At 39.6% G+C, this 19,311-nt stretch overlaps 1 protein-coding gene across 1 annotated transcript in view; it reads left to right on the top strand.

Annotated features, from left to right (window-relative positions):
- The window catches only part of b4galnt4b (beta-1,4-N-acetyl-galactosaminyl transferase 4b), a 42,869-nt gene that overhangs the window by 20,143 nt on the left and 3,415 nt on the right, over positions 1–19,311 (top strand). Inside the window, exons 8-16 of the mRNA XM_053676460.1 lie at positions 3,585–3,728; positions 9,814–9,923; positions 10,612–10,712; positions 10,841–10,914; positions 11,238–12,438; positions 14,173–14,522; positions 17,318–17,471; positions 17,691–17,763; positions 17,858–18,011. Coding sequence (XP_053532435.1) covers positions 3,585–3,728; positions 9,814–9,923; positions 10,612–10,712; positions 10,841–10,914; positions 11,238–12,438; positions 14,173–14,522; positions 17,318–17,471; positions 17,691–17,763; positions 17,858–18,011 — 2,361 coding nt within the window. The remainder of the gene's footprint in view (positions 1–3,584; positions 3,729–9,813; positions 9,924–10,611; positions 10,713–10,840; positions 10,915–11,237; positions 12,439–14,172; positions 14,523–17,317; positions 17,472–17,690; positions 17,764–17,857; positions 18,012–19,311) is intronic.

Here is a 19,311-nt window from a genome sequence, read left to right as displayed (position 1 = left end):
CAAAGTGTAACACGCTGTCCCAATCATTAATCACCCAGGCTGCTCTGTCAGAGAGGAACACAGAGAACCCACACACATTCAAACACACACACTCGCAAACTTGCAGCCAATCGATGCAACTAATTAAAGTGTTTTTTTCACCACTGGCCAGTCGGGCAGACACTTGTGAGAGTTCACATAATGCTTGGAGATAAAACTTAATGAATGGAGAAGACACACGCACATACAAATGCGCACCTCACTCAAACGACTGGGTGTGTAAGCAGTTAATATGCTCAGAGTGATACATACTGCTACTCCATTATGTAGTGCAGTCTGGATTCAGCTGTCAAACCCTCACGGCAATGCCTTAGTCTCTTCCTCTGTCTCATCTGCTTCAATTACAATTCCAGTGCACAGAACACACACACACAAACAACACACAAACCCACAACTGATCAATACGACTAATTAAAGTGTGTTTTCATTACTGGTACGTTGGATAGACACTTGTGAGATTTCACATAGTGTTAGGAGACAAAACTTAATGAATGGAGAAGGCACACACACATACACACACACACACACACACACACACACACACACACACACACCACACATGTGTGTCCTCTTGTGCGTAGAATAAACTATAGGCACTCATGGAGGTTTCTTAGAAGCTCAAATTCACCTATTTAAGATTTGATTACATTGAGGGAGACACTCATTTATAAAACAGCAGAGTGTAACAAAATTCAGCATCAAAATGAGAATGCAAATAATAGACAAAAATATAAAGCATTTGTGGTTGTTAGGTGCTGACGAGTCGATGTTGACGCATGACAACTCAATGGATAGTTATCCTGAAAAAGCATCCGGTCTTCAGAATTGAAAGTGGGGCATCAATGGCTTCGGTGATTGTGTCGATCCACCGTGTAGAAGGCCTTCCTCTTCTTTGTTGACCTTCCACTTTGCCCAGCATGATGTCCTTTTCCATTGACTGTCCTTTCCGCATGATGTGATGCAGAAGTAAGAGAGTCGAAGCTGTATTGTCTGAGCTACCTGCGCATTTTTTTTTCCCCGGGCCTTCCAGGGTAAACGCAGGATTCTTCGCCAGCACCACAGTTCAAAGATGTCAATTATAAAACAATTGAATAGCAATAAAATAATCAATAACGATCAATGAAATTTATAGTATCACATTTTCCCCATTGCATACTGTCGTGGAAATTAGACAACACTCGCAGACTCGTCCTCTCAGGTGAAGTTTATTACAGAAGGATGAATACAGGAGAGAAGAATGAGAGCGTTCTCATCTGTATAAATACTGTATATCCATGGATTATTTACTGTATATCACCATGTCAGGCAACTGAGACGGCTGTACCTGTAAAGGAATTACTGAAAATTCTTGTTTGTCTCTTTTATGCACAAGCAAAGACTTTGCCATTGTGATTATGTTCATTTTCATGTGATATATAAAATGTGGTCCATCGAACACACAGAGTGCTTGCTCATGTCTTTCCTGGTTTTTCTTTCCCCCCTCCTTGCTGTGTTATTGTCATCACTGTGTCAATATCTCACACTGCAAGACTTGTGTACATTTTCGATTATAAAAAAAAATCAACTGTTTGAAAGAATCAGGAGGTCTGAGATCATGCTAAAGTGAGACTAGGAGGATTACGTTTGACTCGACTTGATTATGACTGATTCTTGCACACCACTAGTGCTGGCAATTGATTATCCCATTTGCCCTCCCAATTTGGTCATTTATTCCCAATTCTAAAATGTCAGAATGTGTAAATTAATGAAAAAATGGTGTATGGCATTCCTGTGTTCTTTAGTTATATGAGGTTCCTTAATATGCAGTAATTAATATGCAATTCTAATTTCTATTTTGTATTACAGTTATGATTGGTCTGTGATTTCTCTGACCTTTTCTTTAATTCCAATCATCAGATACATCCAAAAAAAAAATATGAACACATACTTTTGTACTGTCTCTGTCTCTCAAATATTACAACCTCAATTCCAAAAAAGTTGGGACACCGTGTAAAATGTAAATAAATGTAAATAAAAACAGAATGCAATGATTTGCAAATCTCATGAACCCATATGTTATTCACAATAGAACATAGAAAACATATCAAATGTTTAAACTGAGGAAATGTACCATTTTAAGGAAAAAATAAGGTAATTTTTAATTTGATGGCAACAAAAGGCTGGAAAACTAAGTGTTACTAAAGAGAAACAGCTGGAAAAACATTTTGCAAATAATTATGTTAATTGGCAACAGGTCAGTAACATGATTGGGTATAAAAAGAGTATCTTAGAGAGGCAGAGTCTCTCAGAAGTAAAGATAGGATGGAATCTGGATGGAAGAATAACCCTAACCCTGCTAAAACCTGTATATACCTTTCAGCATTGATGGTGCCTTTCCAGATGTACAAGCTGATTATTCCATAGGCACTAATGCATGCTCATACCATCAGAGATGCAGGATTTTGAACTGAGCGCTGATAAAAAAGCCCGATGGTCCCTCTCCTCTTTAGTCCTCTTTAGTTTAGCAGACGCATCCATGGTTCCAAAAAAGAATTTCAAATTTCGATTCGTCTGATCACAGAACAGTTTTCCACTTTGCATCAGTCCATTTTAAAGGACCTTTGACTCAGCGTTTCTGGATCATTTACACATATGGCTTCTTCTTTGCATGATAGAGCTTTAACCAGCATTTGTGGATGGCACAGTGAACTGTGTTCACAGACAATGTTCTGGAGGTGTTTCTGAGCCCACGCAGTGATTTCCATTACAGAATCATGCCTGTTTTTTATGCAGTGCTGCCTGAGGCCCCGAAGATAACGGGTATGAAATATTGATTTTCGCCCTGGTCCTTTGCACACAGAGATTTCTCCAGTTTCTCTGAATCTTTTGATGATATTATGTACTGTACTTGATGAGATATTCATAATCTTTGCAATTTTACATTGAGGAACATTATTATGAAATTGTTCCACAAATTGTAGATGCAGTTTTTCGCAGATTGGTGAACATCTGCCCAGCTTTACTTCTGAAAGACTCTGCCCCTGTAAAATACTCTTTTTATACCCATGACCTTTTTTCCAATTAACCTCCAGCTGTTTCTTTTTAGTAACACTTACTTTTCCAGACCTTTGTTGCCCCTGTCCCAACTTTTTTGAGACGTGTTGCGGCCATCAAATTCAAAATTACCTTATTTTTTACTTAAAATGTTACATTTCCTCAGTTTAAACATCGGATATGTTTTCTATGTTCTATTGTGAATAACATATTAGTTTATGAGTTTTGCAAATCATTGCATTCTGTTTTTATTTACATGTATTTACATTTTACACCGCGTCCCATCTTTTTTTGGAATTGGGGTTGTACATTTACCTGCATGACTAGACTCAATACACCCTGACATTTTCTTGTGAGTGCAGCAGCATGTTTTGCCTTTCTTGCACTTCTTGCCTGAGTTGATCTCACTGACCTACACTGTCATCTTTCATCCAGCAAGCTGCTGCTCATGTGTGTGAAGTTGACTGCATGACCCTTTTCTCACTTTCCTCTCTCGTTCTCTCTCACCTCAGATGAGTCCAGCCTGAAGATGAACAGTGTGAAACATATCCCTCAGACCTTGGCCAGCCACACACACACTCTGCAGGAGGTCCACAGTTCACACACACATGCTGCAGACATGCTCAGGCCAGACCCACGCGACACATTCTACAAAAGTGGGTACTCCTGTGTGTGTGTGTGTGTGTGTGTGTGTGTGTGTGTGTGTGTGTGTGTGTGTGTGTGTGTGTGTGTGTGTTTACAATGTTATTAAATGGGTTTGTAATAATCAAATGATGTCAAATATACCTTAGAAAAAAATACAAATAGCAATATTGCCATACTGTCAGCCCAGCTAGTTATTCTCAGGCTTTTCTTTATATTTTGCCTGGCCTGAACCTAGACCCAGCTAGACAGAGCAGCTCAATGTAGAAGTCAAACACTGCTAAAAATGTAAGTAGATTTTACAGAACCATGCTTTGGGATGAGCAGTACACTCACTGAACAGTTTATTAGGAACACTATGCTAATACTGAATAGGGTCTGCATTTGCTCTCAAAACAGCCTCATTTTTTCATGGTATGGATTCCAGAAGATGTTGGAAACATTCCTTTGAGGATCTGCTCCATGTTGACATGATTGCATCATGCAATTCCAGCAGATTTTTTCAGGTGCACTTTCATGCTGCGAATCTCCTGTTTCACCACAACTCAAAGGTGTTCTATTGGATTCAGATCCACTGACTGGGAACATTGAACATTGAATTCATGGTCATGTTCATGAAACCAGTTTGAGACAACTTTGTGACATGGTGCATTAATATATTGGAAGTAGCTACGAGATGATGGGTGAATTGTGGCCATGAAGCAGCAGTACTCAAATAGGCTGTGGCATTCAATTGATGATTGTTTGGTATTGGCCGAAAGTGCAGGAAAACATTCCCCACATCATTATATCACTACCACCAGCCTGGACTGTTGACACAAGGCAGGTTGGGTCCATGGATTCATGCTGTTTGCGCCAAATTCTGACCCTCCCATCTGTGTGTCTTAGCAAAAATCAAGATTCATCAGACCAGGCTATGTTTTTTTCCAAACTGTCCAGATTTGGTGCCCCTTTGCTCACTGCAGCCTCAGCTTTCTGTTCTTGGCTGACAGAAGTGGAATCCAACGTGGTTTCCTGCTGTTGTAGCCCATAAACCTCAAAATAAACATTTATTTTGAAATTGATGCATGCAACACATTCCAAAAAAGTTGGGACGGGGCAATTTAGGACTAATAGCGATTTGAGAAGTTGAAATAAGAAGGTGATGTGAAACAGGTGAGGCAATCGTCTAATCATAGTGTATAAGGAGTCTCCAAAAAAGGCCTAGTTCTTCAAGAGCAAGGATAGGTTGAGGCTCGGCAATCTGCCAACAGATGCGTCGGTAAATAATCCAACACTTTGAGAACAACATTCCCCAAAGACAAATAGGTAGGATTTTGGGCATTTCACCTTCTACAGTGCGCAATATAATTAAAAGATTCAAGGAATCCGGTCAAATCTCAGTGTGTAAAGGGCAAGGCTGAAAACCACTTCTGAATGCATGTGATCTCCAATCCCTCAGACGTCACTGTTTTAAAAACTGTCATGACTCTGTAATGGATATCCTGACATGGGCTCGGGAATACTTTGGTAATCCTTTCTCAGTCATCCTTGCTGCATCCACAGATGTATGCAAAGCAGAAGCCATACATCAACACTGTCCAGAAGCACCACTGACTTCTCTGGGCTCGGTCTTATTTGAGATGGACAGTAGCACAGGTGAGTTTTGTGGTTTGACAAGTCAACATTTCAAATAGTTTTTGGACAAAACAGTCGTCGTGTTCTCTGGGCCAAAGAGGAGCAGGACCATCAAAGCTGTTATCAGTGTCAGGTCCAAAAGGCAGCGTCTGTCATGGTATGGGGGTGTGTCAGTGTCCATGGCATGGGTAACTTGCACATCTGTGAGGGCACCATTAATGCAGAAAGATATGTAGACATTTTGGAGCAACATATGCTGCCACCCAGAGCAGGACAATGCCAAACCACATTCTGCCTGGATTACAAGCACATAGTTGCGTAAGCAGAGAGTGCGGGTGCTAGCATGGCCTGCCTGCAGACCTGACATGTCTCCGATTGAGAATGTGTGGTGTATTATGAAGCACAAAATAAGGCAACGAAGGCCCCATACAGTTGCCCAGCTGAAGAAATGCATAATGGATTAATGAGGGAAAATTGCACTTGCTAAACTTAACCAACTGGTGTCTTCAGCGCCCAAACGCTTTATAAGTGTTATTAAAAGAAAAGGTGATGTTACACAGTGCTAAACAGTCGACTGTCCCAACTTTTTTGGAGTGTGTCATCAGATTTGAAATAAATTAAATTCACAAAGTAAAACATCAAATAATGTGTTAATAATGTGTTTTAAATATAGTACAGGGTGAATTTAATTTTGTTTTTTGCATTTTCCAAACTGTCGCAACTTTTTCAGAATTGGGGTTGTATGTAAAAAATTAACTATGGGGGGAATACACTGAACAGTTAATATAGAAGTTATTTCATAAGTTAATTTCTGGTTGGAAAGTTGGGATATTTTAAGTGTATTACTCGGCTTCTGATTTAATACGATCCTAATGTGGAAATGTGCCTCCTTCAGATCTATGGTTATGAACCAGTCGTGCATTTTCACTGTCTGCTGCACATCTGGAATGACAGTAGCTTTAAGTAGACATTTTTCAGAAGTCTTTGAGATCTTAAATGGTGAGAATTCTGTCTCCTGTTTTGAAAGTCTATAGTCAGACTTTGTGGTCTGCATACTATTTCTCTCATCTGTTTTTCAAGCAGAGGCTGCATTTCTGTAGTGAGTCTGGTCAGTTGGGTTGGGTCTTGTATGTTTATGGGGCAGACTCCTGTGTTTGGCAATAGACAACAGAGAAACAATACCCTGTGGATGGTGTGCTCAGTAGACACTGTAGTAGTCTGTTGTTATCAGGCTCCAATGCTCTATATGCAGACAGAAGGTCCATCTCACCACTGACTGCATTTTGTCAGAACCAAAACTGGAATCCCCCGGCAATTTCAGTAAATCTTACCTTAGAGGCTTGATCACAGCTTGTTGCGGCACAAAACACGAAGCCTTTGTGCTCTTGGCCGCAGTGATGGCACAATGTGGTCCCCAGTGCATCCCACATATCTTCTTCTGCTTTCATTCTTGTTGCTGCAACATAGTAAAGGTACTCACCTTTTTCTTCCTAATGGGCTCTGCAGCCATATCTGCTGTTAGATTCATTCCTCAATGCGCCCATGAAGCACCAGAGAAAGGTGATGAATATGCAGTAGTATTTGAATAGCCTGCTTTGCTGCAGTTATGGCAGAGCTCCTTTTGCACATGTTCAAGTGCCATTTGTAGATGTCCAAATCCCAAACAATTTGGGCATTGATCCGGCCCATCATCCATAGGGACTTGACAGAACATATAATTCTTGTAATTAGTAATACACTAATGCACACAAGCTATAAATGTGTGGAAGATTGGGCATGCTAACTTAAACAATAGGCAGTCTGTCTTGCTCAGAAATACAGTCGATTATGGCCAAATTAGTTATAGGTAAAATATTAGAACTACCATCACCCGTTACCACCCTCAACACACTCACTCCGACTTTTCTGCTTTTAACAATAACTAAAAAGCAGATTTGCTAAAAGTCAAAGGATTGCAGCACTGTGCTCAGTATCTTGAATGCACTTCTTCAACTCTTTCACAAGATGCGAATGGAAAAAAAGGATGAGCGTGACATAACACTGGCCTTTTATAGACTGCAAGTGTGAGGTCAAGCTCATGAGGTGACAACTTTGCTATTAGTACTTGGCTAGGAAACCTGGGATCCACAACAAATGGATGTAAAACCAGTCATACTGTATCAAAAAGTGGTATGGACACAACGGTATGTTATGATTTGGTTTTAGCAAATCAATTCCTGAAGCTGGATTGTATGATCGTAAGGTACTCAATGAGTTGAACATTATCTAACTGCTTGATGTTTGTGCTCACGGTTGTCAATCAAGCAACCTTTCCAGTTGACAGGCTGCAAACTATCTTTGCTGAATTTTGATTTCGTCGAGGTTTCGTCAATGTTATGTTGTGCATGATGGTTCGCTTTGGTGCTAATCTACATTATCATGACTGCAAGTCTGCATACTAACTGTCTGATGCAGATTTATTCTATTCTGTAGCTGGTGGAGTCTATGCACTGAGATTTTCTATGTCCAACTACATACTAATGCAGGCTTGGCCGTGGGCTTGGTGCATGCAGCGTAATACTTTGCTAAAATTAACAGGTTTTTGGTTATATTGAAGTTGTGTTTATTGTCTTGAGGTTGTTTTTCAGTTTTATTAAAATGGTACTCTCAAATTTACACAAAGATGTGAGTTTGCATATGCTCATTTTACAAAATGCACGTTTTGATGAGTAAGGGCCAGTATGTTTTAGCTTGACCTTATTTTTCAGCACCATGTGCACATGCTGGAGTGCAGAACAAATATGCCACGAATAAGACACTGACTCAAAACCTCTTTTTGTTTCCGTTCCAGTCATTTTAGCATGTTTATTTCACCTCTTTACATCCAGGTTATAATATCCTCAACAGAATAGCCCTTATTTGCCAGAGTTGTGTAGAAATGAGGACTGAGTTGAGTGCAAGAAATGATCTATGAGCAAGTCTGCATCTTATTCATGAAACGGTCATACAACATCAAAAAGAGCAGTCATTTGAGTGCAATGATGAATCAGATTTAGCTGCATGGACTTTAGCTCCCACCCACTAGTCCCATGCTTGCATGTCATATATATATATATATATATATATATATATATATATATATATATATATATATATACACATAACTGATAGTGTTGTTGTGATAGTGGGGTGAAAAAAGGGAAAGCATTCAGCAGGCTAACCAGATTTGAGGAAAGAAAGAGACATCCAAGATGGAAAGGGAGAAAAGGGAAAAATAATAAATTTCAGTAAGATAAAATAAAAGTGCTTTTGTATGAGATGTATTGCTGCAAATAAAAGTATGCTCTGGTTTCTAGAAAGGCTGCAATCTCTGGTATGCAAATGCGGATAATACTTAATTGAAGGACTAATGAGCTGATAAAGATCCACGTCTAAGTATTCGGATTAACATTTATAAACTACATATTGATGCTAAACCATGTTATCTGTATTTAAGTATGAGATTCCTGCGTGCACAAATGTGATTATCAACGCTATAGACTATTTTTTCTTACTTATATACTCTATTATGACCAATTTGTTTGATGATACTGACACTGATTTTGATTATTTGCAACAGACTTTTTTCTTTTGTTTTAACAGTAAACTGCAAAAAATGCAAGTTAGCAAGTTAAAATATCTTGAATATAGATTTATCTAGTATTTCCGATTATAAGATTACAATTAACCAAATATAAGATTATTCAACTTATTTCTAGACATTTCAAACATTGCATTTTCTTATTCTATTGGCAGATCATTTTGCTTCTTTCTCAAAATAAATGATTAAAATTAGTGAAATGATCTGCGAATAGAATGACTATTTCAAGCTTGAAATGAGTACAAATGTCTAGAAATAGGTTTAAGTTATCTTACATTTGGTTTGTTGTAATCTTGTAATAGGAAATACTAGATACATTTGTCTATATTCAAGATATTTTCACTTGCTATGATGACATTTTTTTGCAGTGTATGCTAAAATTTATACTGTTGAATTTACACTGAAACTGATGTTGTAAATGTTGTTGAGTACGATCATTATCTAATCATATTTGACTGTATGCAACTTTGATAAATAAATGTTAATATCTTGAATATAAATACACTCTCAGAGAAATATATGATTTAGAACTCTTTGAGTTCTTCAGTTTAATCCTTAAAGTTTATATCTAAAACCTGACTGTTTCCCTATCTGAATATATACAGTATATCTTTATATCTATCTTGTTTTTTATTTTTATTTTATTTCAATGTGTTTTGGACCCAAATTAGACATAACTGTTCATTTTTAAATTACACTCTTTTCTGAAAACAGAAGCAATTTTATTTTGTAATATATTCATGAATTAATTAGGTATATAGCTAAACAGTTTGTATCAACATAAATATAAACTGCTGACAATAGTATATTTAGCTTTAATATCATTTATTGAATTAAATTGAATACGTGTTATCCCCTCTTAGTCCCCATGATGGATCAGTCCAGGCTGGAGAAGGTGCTGCCATCTTGTGTTTACTCTCCTACCTACGTAGTGAGAGATTTCCCCATCGCACGCTACCAGGGCCTACAGTTTGTGAGTAGCACTGACATGCTTTCTTTACTTTATTTATGAAGCACAATTAAACACACCGACATTTGACCAAAATGCTGTACAAGATAAATAATAATATAAATAGCAAACATGAACAAACATGAATATATAACATGCCTAAGCTCCCAATACGTATCATTAAAAGCCATAGATAAGAAATGTGTTTTTAACCAATTTTTTAAAATAGCTAAAGTTGAAGCTGCTCTGACATGCAGAGGTAAAATGTTCCAAAGGTTAGGGCCAGATATCCTTGAGGCACGGTCACCCTAAGCTTTAATCTGGACCTGGAAACAGTTAAGAGAAGCTGATCAGAAGAGGTCTGCAAGGTATGATGGCGCTAACCTATTTAATGATTTAAAAACTAACACTAAAAGCTTAAACTCTATTCTGAAGTGCACCAGCAACCAATGGAGCGAAGATAAAATGGAGGTAGTGTGCACCCACTTACGTGTTCCTGTCAATAGCCTAGCAGCAGCATTTTCCACACGAGCTGGACGTATTTGGTGGTGCACATTTGGTGAAAATATTTAAACAGATTTCCAGACAACGTAATCCCCGTTGCACATTACTGATCATTACAATTCAAATCTCTGTTTATGATAGTCTTTTAAAAAAAAAATTTTTTCTTACACGCTCGTATTGATTCTCATTATTGATATAATCCTTTTAGGTGTATCTGTCCTACGTCTATCCAAATGATTTCACCAGACTCACTCATATGGAAAGAGAGAACAAATGTTTCTACAGGGAATCTCCAGTATACCTGGAAAAGTATGGCTTACCAGTTAACAGACTATTCATTTTATCTTATTATATTACTTTGAACATATACTTTACATGTTTGAGTGACAGGACCGAGTGCTCTTAAAAGGTTTCACCTTGTACTCTTGTCTTAACAGGTTTGGCTTCTATAAATACATGAAGATGGATGAAGATAATGATGACAGACCTCTTTTCTTTCCAAATCCTGATGGTGTGTTGTGACATACTACAAAACAGTTTCAGGAGAGAATTTAACACTTGGCTTCTTCTGGTTAAGACTAATCACAGCATTGTCAGTGATGAGGATATCACAGCTGTGCTTGTGATAATTGCTTTAAAAAGAAAAAAAAGACTGCATGTGTGATTGTGCTTAAATGTGTTAATAGGATGGCAGAATGGCAGTACTAATGCTGTATTGAGACTGATGTCCCATTAGTTAAGAAGCCTCTTGTCTATTTAAGTATCTTGTACATTTTACAGATCGATGAACATTGTCTAATGACTCTTAAACATGAGTTTCCTACTTTTCTTTAGATTTCCTAGAAGAAGAAGAGGGTGTAGATCTAGAGGAAGACTCAAGAGTCAACTCCAACCACCATCCAGTCAGGAGGACAATTAACACCAGCATGTCTGATCAGCTCTCAAGTGCTTCATTTAGCACAATCTCCAGTAAGGAGCAAACAGGCAGAAATTCAAAAGGTCACATTTTAACCCAAGAGCACGTATACTCACATTTCAAAGCGAAGCAAACCAGAAGGAGGATTAAAGGAGAAGACCATGGGAGAGATGATGGCTACCATAAACACACTCCACAGGAAGATCAACAGAGCAGAACAGAAGAAGAGAGGCAGCTGAGGCAGCATAGACGCGTTATAGAGGAAGACCATGAGACTCTCACAGACCATAGAGAAAGTATGGAAGAAGGAGACAATGCCACAATGCAAATCCATGGACGCCGTTCTTTAAAGTGGGTTCCACTAAGCTCTATGCAGCGAAGCAACAAGATCATTCCTCTAAGGCTGAGCAAAACATTCAAGAATTCCCAGCGATCCCCGCTATATACATTGGCGAGTCACATTTTGAGCAATGGGGCTCATCCTGCATCTCAAGAGAAAGCGGTTAAGTCAAGCAAAATCTACGTCACTAAACCTCAACCACGAAAAATTACGCCAAAGCCGCCGATGGAGATCTTCCCTGGGGTCTTTTTGTACCAAACCGCAAGTGGGAAAAAGCTTGTGGATTTCAGTTCGAGGTGGAAATTCATGAAAAGGCATGATTCCTGGCCAATGTTAGACCATAAATCACCCACACAGCAATTGAAGCACAGCTCCCTGAGTGAAGTGAAGGATTTTCGATCATCCTCCATAACAGACCTGCCTCCATCAAGCTCAGAACTTACCGGGACAAACTCGTCTGACAAAAGGCAACCCGTAGAGATCAGGACCACCAAAGCTTCAGAGATGGTGGAGGAGTCGCAGCAGACGGAGGTTGCTGAGCTTAAAGATGGCGCCACGTCTGAATACAGCTACGAGGACGACGAGTCACGAAACGGCTGGACTGAGGAGGCCATCAACTGGCAGCGTACGTTCAGCGTGAACCCGGTGGACTTTGAGCTTCTCAGGTCTGACTGGAATGACCTGAGGTGCAACGTGTCTGGAAATCTGCAGCTGGCTGAGAGCGAGGCACTGGAGGTGATCTCGCAGTACGTAGAACGGATAAACAAGTGCAATGGCGGGTGAGTGTATTTTTCGTGCATTTCTATTGTGTTTAGTGCTGAAATATGAAACTAGCAATTGAACTGTTTATACATTTGTTTCTGTTTCTATGCACTTTCAGTGCAGCAACAAAAAAAACCCTGGGTTAGATGTTAATTCCATTAATCTCCATTACAACAGCAGCAGGAATTCATTAAATATTCACTAGCAATCTCTCTTAGCAGGGCATCTATACAGCATTATTGTAATGAGAGACACAATCATATTGTATCTCTCGACACTTTCGTATATTAAAAATGTGCAGGGCCTGCTGCTCAGTGCTGATTCATCAGTTTTACACTAACACTTACTGTATATTTCTCCTTTTCTCTTATTAATCTCTCCCACTTCCTTTCTCTGTCTTTCTCCTTCTGCCCTGTTCTGTCTTACAATTTCAGACTAGTTCAGAGACACTTTATTGTCTCAGTCATAGTCCCAGTACTTTGTTATTATTTTGTAGTGTATATATATATATATATATATATATATATATATATATATATATATATATATATATATATATATATATATATATACAATATAAAGGATGTGGGGCATGGTGACTTAGTGGTTAGCACATTTACCTCGCACTTCCAGGGTTTGCGAGTTCAAATCCGGGACATGTTCTCTCCGTGCTTTGATTTCCTCTGCATACTCCAGTTTCCTCCCCCAGTCCAAAGACAAGCGTTGTAGGTGGATTGACATTCCCAAATTGTCTGTAGTGTGTGAGTGTGTGTATGTGTGCACTGCAAATGGTTGGCACTCCATCCAGGGTGTCTCCCCATGCCTTATACCCCGAGTTCCCGGGTCAGACTCCAGGTTCCCTGTGTAGGATAAGCGGTATGGAAAATGGATGGATGGATGGACTAGAGAGGATTTGAGAAATTAATATCTGTATTTTTACTAAATTACGTAAATGCTTCCTCCAGAAATTTTTTTTTGTCAGTCCATAAATACATTTTGTATTTAATTTTTTTTTTTTTGTATTTAGACCTTACAAAATTCAAAGATGACAACTCAAAGATTTATTTCCCTACTACTTTAATTACTATCCTGTGCATTTTTATTTATTAAGTATATTTAAAACATTCCATCAGATTAATACCAGTTTTTATACAACAACAACATCAACAAGAGCTATAATAATAATAATAATAATAATAATAATAATAATAATAATAATAATAATAATAAATATTGTGGCATTGCACTGTATTCTGATCCATCACAGTGCACCTTTTGGATTTGTGAGTGTACTATTTGAATGAAGCTTGCTATTACTTATTTCTATACACTGAATGCTAATAGGGTTCTCTCACTCTCTCTCTCTCTTTCTCTCTCTCTCTCTCTCTCTCTCACTCTCTCACTCTGTCTCTTTCTCTCTCTCGCTCTCTCTCTTTCTCTCTCTCTCTCTATCGCTCTCTCGCTCTCTCTCACTCTCTCTCTTTCTCTCTCTCTCATTCTCTCTCTCGCTCTCTCTCTTTCTCCCTCTCTCTCTCTCTCTATCGCTCTCTCTCTCTCGCTCTCTCTTTCTCTCTCTCTCTCTCTCTCTCTCTCTTTCTCCCTCTCGCTCTCTCTCTCTCTCTCTCTCTCTCTCTCTCTCTCTCTCTCTCTCGCTCTCTCTCTCTCTCTCTCTTTCTCTCTCTCTCTCATTCTCTCTCTCTCTCTCTCTCTCTCTCTCTCTCTCTCTCTCTCTCTCTCTCTCACTCTCTCAGCATCTACTCCCTCCTCCGTATTGTTAATGTTGAGAAGCGCAGAGATCCGGCACGGGGAAGCCGTTATTTAGTGGAGCTGGAGCTGATGGAGGCAGGGGAAAGAGTGGTGCGCCTGTCCGAGTACATCTACTTCCTTCACCAGCGCAGCCGCCATGAAGAAATTGTAGAGAGCAGGGAGGTCATCACTCCTTCTGCCCCCACTGTGCCATCTAAATCACCAACTAGCAGCAGCTCCAGTGCACAGTCTCGGTCCTCCACATCCTGGAGAGGCCACTGGCCAAAGCCACTGCTCTGTCAGCCTATCATGCTAGAGTGGAGGCATGACATCATGGTGCACATTGTGGTTCCAGGTACTGAAGCTAAAAGTTCATAGCCCTGCCATTTAAGAGCCTATGTCCCCAGAATAGCCTTGATTTTGTTTTCTTTTATTTATATTGTGAAATTGATCATTCCGTTTGGCACTTCAACCCTTTTCTCGCCGTACACACTGCATGATTCATGTCTATCTATAATGAGGTATACAAGTGACACATTTAATCAGGAGAGTGACGATTTCACTTACTGGTTTTATTCAGTTACTTAGGAACCTAGATGGGTGAATCAATAAACTGCAGACATGCCATTATTTTCAGTCGGACAGCTCTTTGTCTCACTTTGTCATAATTGGTCAGCACCACACAGCTGCTGCATTTCATTTGCATAAAATTAAATCCAGGTTAACATTTCTCACCATCGGGTTCTCTGATGACAAATCAGGTCCTTTCCCTTTGCACATTTTTGTGACTCCACAATGAATGTCCACTAAATATTACTTGTGGATCTGTTTCTGGTATATTGGTCTCTCCCTATCAGCAGCAGCCCGTGACCATTTTGATGGGGCACAGTAACATTAACAACGACATAGCCTCTAACTAAATTAAGTCGAGAGGCTATTACACCTGACTTACTTTTTTTGTGATTTCATTTTGATTATTTGTTATAAAAACATCTTTTTTTTTTTTAAATCATTGGTCACTCAAAAGAGCTAATTAGACTCTAATTACAGTAAACAGTGTATAGAGCTGTGAATGAGGACTTAATGAAGATGAATGTTTGTTAAATGACTGATATAAATGCTGTGACTTTCCTCAACCTCCCCCTATGGATGCCACGGCTCCACATTCAAATAGATAGGTCTAGTTTGACTGATAATAACTAGCCAAGAGTGTTGCCAAGATGGCCACCAAGTAGATCTATTTCTATCCAAAGGATTTTGATAAAACTCACCAGTAACCGCTTTATGCTGGTTGGAGTCGTAGAATTTCCTAGGAACATGCATGTTGTACAGGCTGCTGCTCCTTACAAACAAGTAATATACTATACAGTATCTCACAAAAGTGAGTATACACCTCACATTTTTGTAAATATTTGATTATATCTTTTAATTTGACAACACTGAAGAAATGACACTTTGCTACAATGTAAAGTAGTGTGTGTACAGCTTGTATAACAGTGTAAATTTGCTGTCCCCTCAAAATAACTCAACACACAGCCATTAATGTCAAAAACCGCTGGCAACAAAAGTGAATACACCCCTAAGTGAAAAAGTCCAAATTGGGCCTAAAGTGTCAATATTTTGTGTGGCCACCATTATTTTCCAGCACTGCCTTAACCCTCTTGGGCATGGAGTTCACCAGAGCTTCACAGGTTGCCACTGGAGTCCTCTTCCACTCCTCCATGATGACATCACGGAGCTGGTGGATGTTAGAGACCTTGTGCTCCTCCACCTTCCGTCTGAGGATGCCCCACAGATGCTCAATAGGGTTTAGGTCTGGAGACATGCTTGGCCAGTCCATTACCTTCACCCTCAGCTTCTTTAGCAAGGCAGTGGTCGTCTTGGAGGTGTGTTTGGGGTTGCTGTCATGCTGGAATACTGCATACTGATCATGCTTTGCTTCAGTATGTCACAGTACATGTTGGCATTCATGGTTCCCTCAATGAACTGTAGCTCCCCAGTGCCGGCAGCACTCATGCAGCCCCAGACCATGACACTCCCACCACCATGCTTGACTGTAGGCAAAACACACTTGTCTTTGTACTCCTCACCTGGTTTCCCCACACACGCTTGACACCATCTGAACCAAATAAGTTTATCTTTGTCTCATCAGACCACAGTACATGGTTCCAGTAATCCATGTCCTTAGTCTGCTTGTCTTCAGCAAACTGTTTGCGGGCTTTCTTGTGCTTCATCTTTAGAAGAGGCTTCCTTCTGGGACGACAGCCATGCAGACCAATTTGATGCAGTGTGCGGCGTACGGTCGGAGCACTGACAGGCTGACCCCCCACCCCTTCAACCTCTGCAGCAATGCTGGCAGCACTCATACGTCTATTTCCCAAAGACAACCTCTGGATATGACGCTGAGCACGTGCACTCTACTTCTTTGGTCGACCATGGCGAGGCCTGTTCTGAGTGGAACCTGTCCTGTTAAACCGCTGTATGGTCTTGGCCACCGTGCTGCAGCTCAGTGTCAGGGTTTTGCCAATCTTCTTATAGCCTAGGCCATCTTTATGTAGAGCAACAATTCTTTTTTTCAGATCCTCAGAGAGTTCTTTGCCATGAGGTGCCATGTTGAACTTCCAGTGACCAGAATGAGGGAGTGTGAGAGCGATGACACCAAATTTAACACACCTGCTCCCCATTCACACCGGAGACCTTGTAACACTAACAAGTCACATGACACTGGGGAGGGAAAATGGCTAATTGGGCCCAATTTAGACATTTTCACTTAGGGGTGTACTCACTTTTGTTGCCAGCGGTTTAGACATTAATGGCAGTGTGTTGAGTTATTTTGAGGGGACAGCAAATTTACACTGTTATACAAGCTGTACACTCACTACTTTACATTGTAGCTAAGTGTCATTTCTTCAGTGTTGTCAAATTAAAAGGTGTTATCAAATATTTACAAAAAATGTGAGGGGTGTACTCACTTTTGTGAGATACTGTATATTTTAAATGTTAGCATTGTTAGGCTGGTTACTTTTATAAACAAATTAATTTGCCATTATTGTTCATTGTTGTTAAATCATGTTCTCTACTCCACAACACAATCATAAAATTGTGAACTGTAGTGTAGCTCTAGGAACCTGATCACTCTGTCTCTCGTAGTGAAGAACCAGGCACGGTGGGTTCAGCAGTTCATCTCCGATATGGAACTCCTGCACCGAGAGACCAAGGATGAGAACTTTAGCATCATCATTGTGGACTTTGAAAGTGAAGACATGGATGTGGAGCAGGCCTTGAAGCAGAGCACAGTTCCCAGGTAAGCTCATGTTTACTCTGTCCTACTTACACCAACTTATGTGTGGCTCAGGTCCATTTAAACCAATCTATAATGGACAAACACCATACAGTGGCTCCATTTTTATGCTGTTGTGTATGGTTTCAATACCTTTCCTTATGGCGAGCTGCGCTTTCATATAGTGTATGTGTGTGTGTGTGTGTGTGTGTGTGTGTGTGTGTGTGTGTTGGGGGTGTGCAGGTATGAATATCTGAGACGTGAAGGAAACTTTGAGAGATCTTCTGGACTACAGATGGGGGTGGACACCATAGCAGTAAGCGCATATGAAACAGACCACACTTCCTTTTTTAATCTATATAAAATAACTTTAAAAGTTTGTGCAAGTCACATTTCCCTGTCCTCCTCAGGACAGCCACAGTATCGTCTTCCTGTGTGATCTGCATATTCACTTCCCGCTGAGCATCCTGGAGAGCATCAGGAAGCACTGTGTGGAGGGCAGACTTGCATTCGCCCCCATCGTCATGAGGCTGGACTGCGGGAGCTCGCCGCTGGAGCCAGATGGTACCTGTGCAACTGCGTCCAGTTTCTCATTGGAGTTTTAATTATTGAAATGTACTCTTTAATTACTTGAAATGAACAAAAATAATAATCAAAACAGAGTGGAGGTAGAAACTGATCTTAATGAGAATTTAGAAGATTTTTCTCTTCAACTGTTGCATTACTGTGTTCTGAATTTCAAACTAGCTTGTTACTGATCTCATTATATCTTCTTGTATACAATTATGGGTACGGTTATCTTGGTCTACGAAGTTTAGGGGGTGAAAAGAGCACTGAGTACTTTTTATATGTAACTGTTTTGATACTGCACTATTCTTCTATGCATACTATTAATTTAATGCATTTACATTTGGATTTGGACTAGACAGCTAGCGAAAATTACCCGTAGATATTTTTAGCTGTGTGTTTAGCTTTAGGTATCTACCTGGCTAGATATGCCTAATTAATAATTTAGCATCATCAGTATCTTGAATACAGGGAGTCCCAAAAGTCTCCATACATAAGGGAAATTAACACTTTTTAGCAAAATGTCTTCCAACATGTTTCATAATTAGATGTGTTAACACGAGTTTGTCATGAGTGGGAGAGACATCAAAGCATCCTCTACGTGACTGCCATTTCTTTGTGAACACACACAGAGTCATCTCTCCCACTCAGGGTGAACTCGTGTTAACATATCTGGTGTGATGCATGTAATTGCATGTCCATCACAGCTTGCCGATGCGGCCATGAGAATGATTTCACATACGTTCTTCTTTTGTCAAAGGCATTCTTTAATGTTATCTGAAAAAATAAATATAAACAAAGTATGAAAATTTTGGAAGTTATTTTTCAAAAAAAAAAGTGTTAATTTCACCTGTGGATGGAGTCTTTTGTGACAACCTGCATTTTTTTTAGAGACTGTAAGCTTGAACATAAAATACTTTGCTAACATAAATAATTAGCTAACATGCTAAAATACTAGTTAGCCTTGTTTTGATGAGTTTTCAGACCAGACCATTCACCATTTCTGCTCTGACAAAAAAAAATGTAACTAAAACTCCTTTATGCTGTTCAAATTTAGAGGGTGTCATTAGGGTGCTGAGATCCCACAGTTCTAGTTAGAGCTCCACTACTTAGGTTGAAAATCAGACTAAGGGGTTGGAGGCGATGTCATTTATTGAATAAGGTAATATATTACTGTATATGTTCAAGCTGACTACACATCAGGAAGTCATTTCTACTCACTTTAAATGTAAATTTGACTTGGACATGTTCCAGTTCTTGCACATTAGCAATCCGTATAATAGCTCTCTGACAACAG

This window comes from Ictalurus punctatus, chromosome 27 (assembly GCF_001660625.3).
Source record: "Ictalurus punctatus breed USDA103 chromosome 27, Coco_2.0, whole genome shotgun sequence".
Lineage (NCBI taxonomy): Eukaryota > Metazoa > Chordata > Actinopteri > Siluriformes > Ictaluridae > Ictalurus > Ictalurus punctatus.
This window is presented reverse-complemented; position numbering and strand designations above follow the sequence as displayed.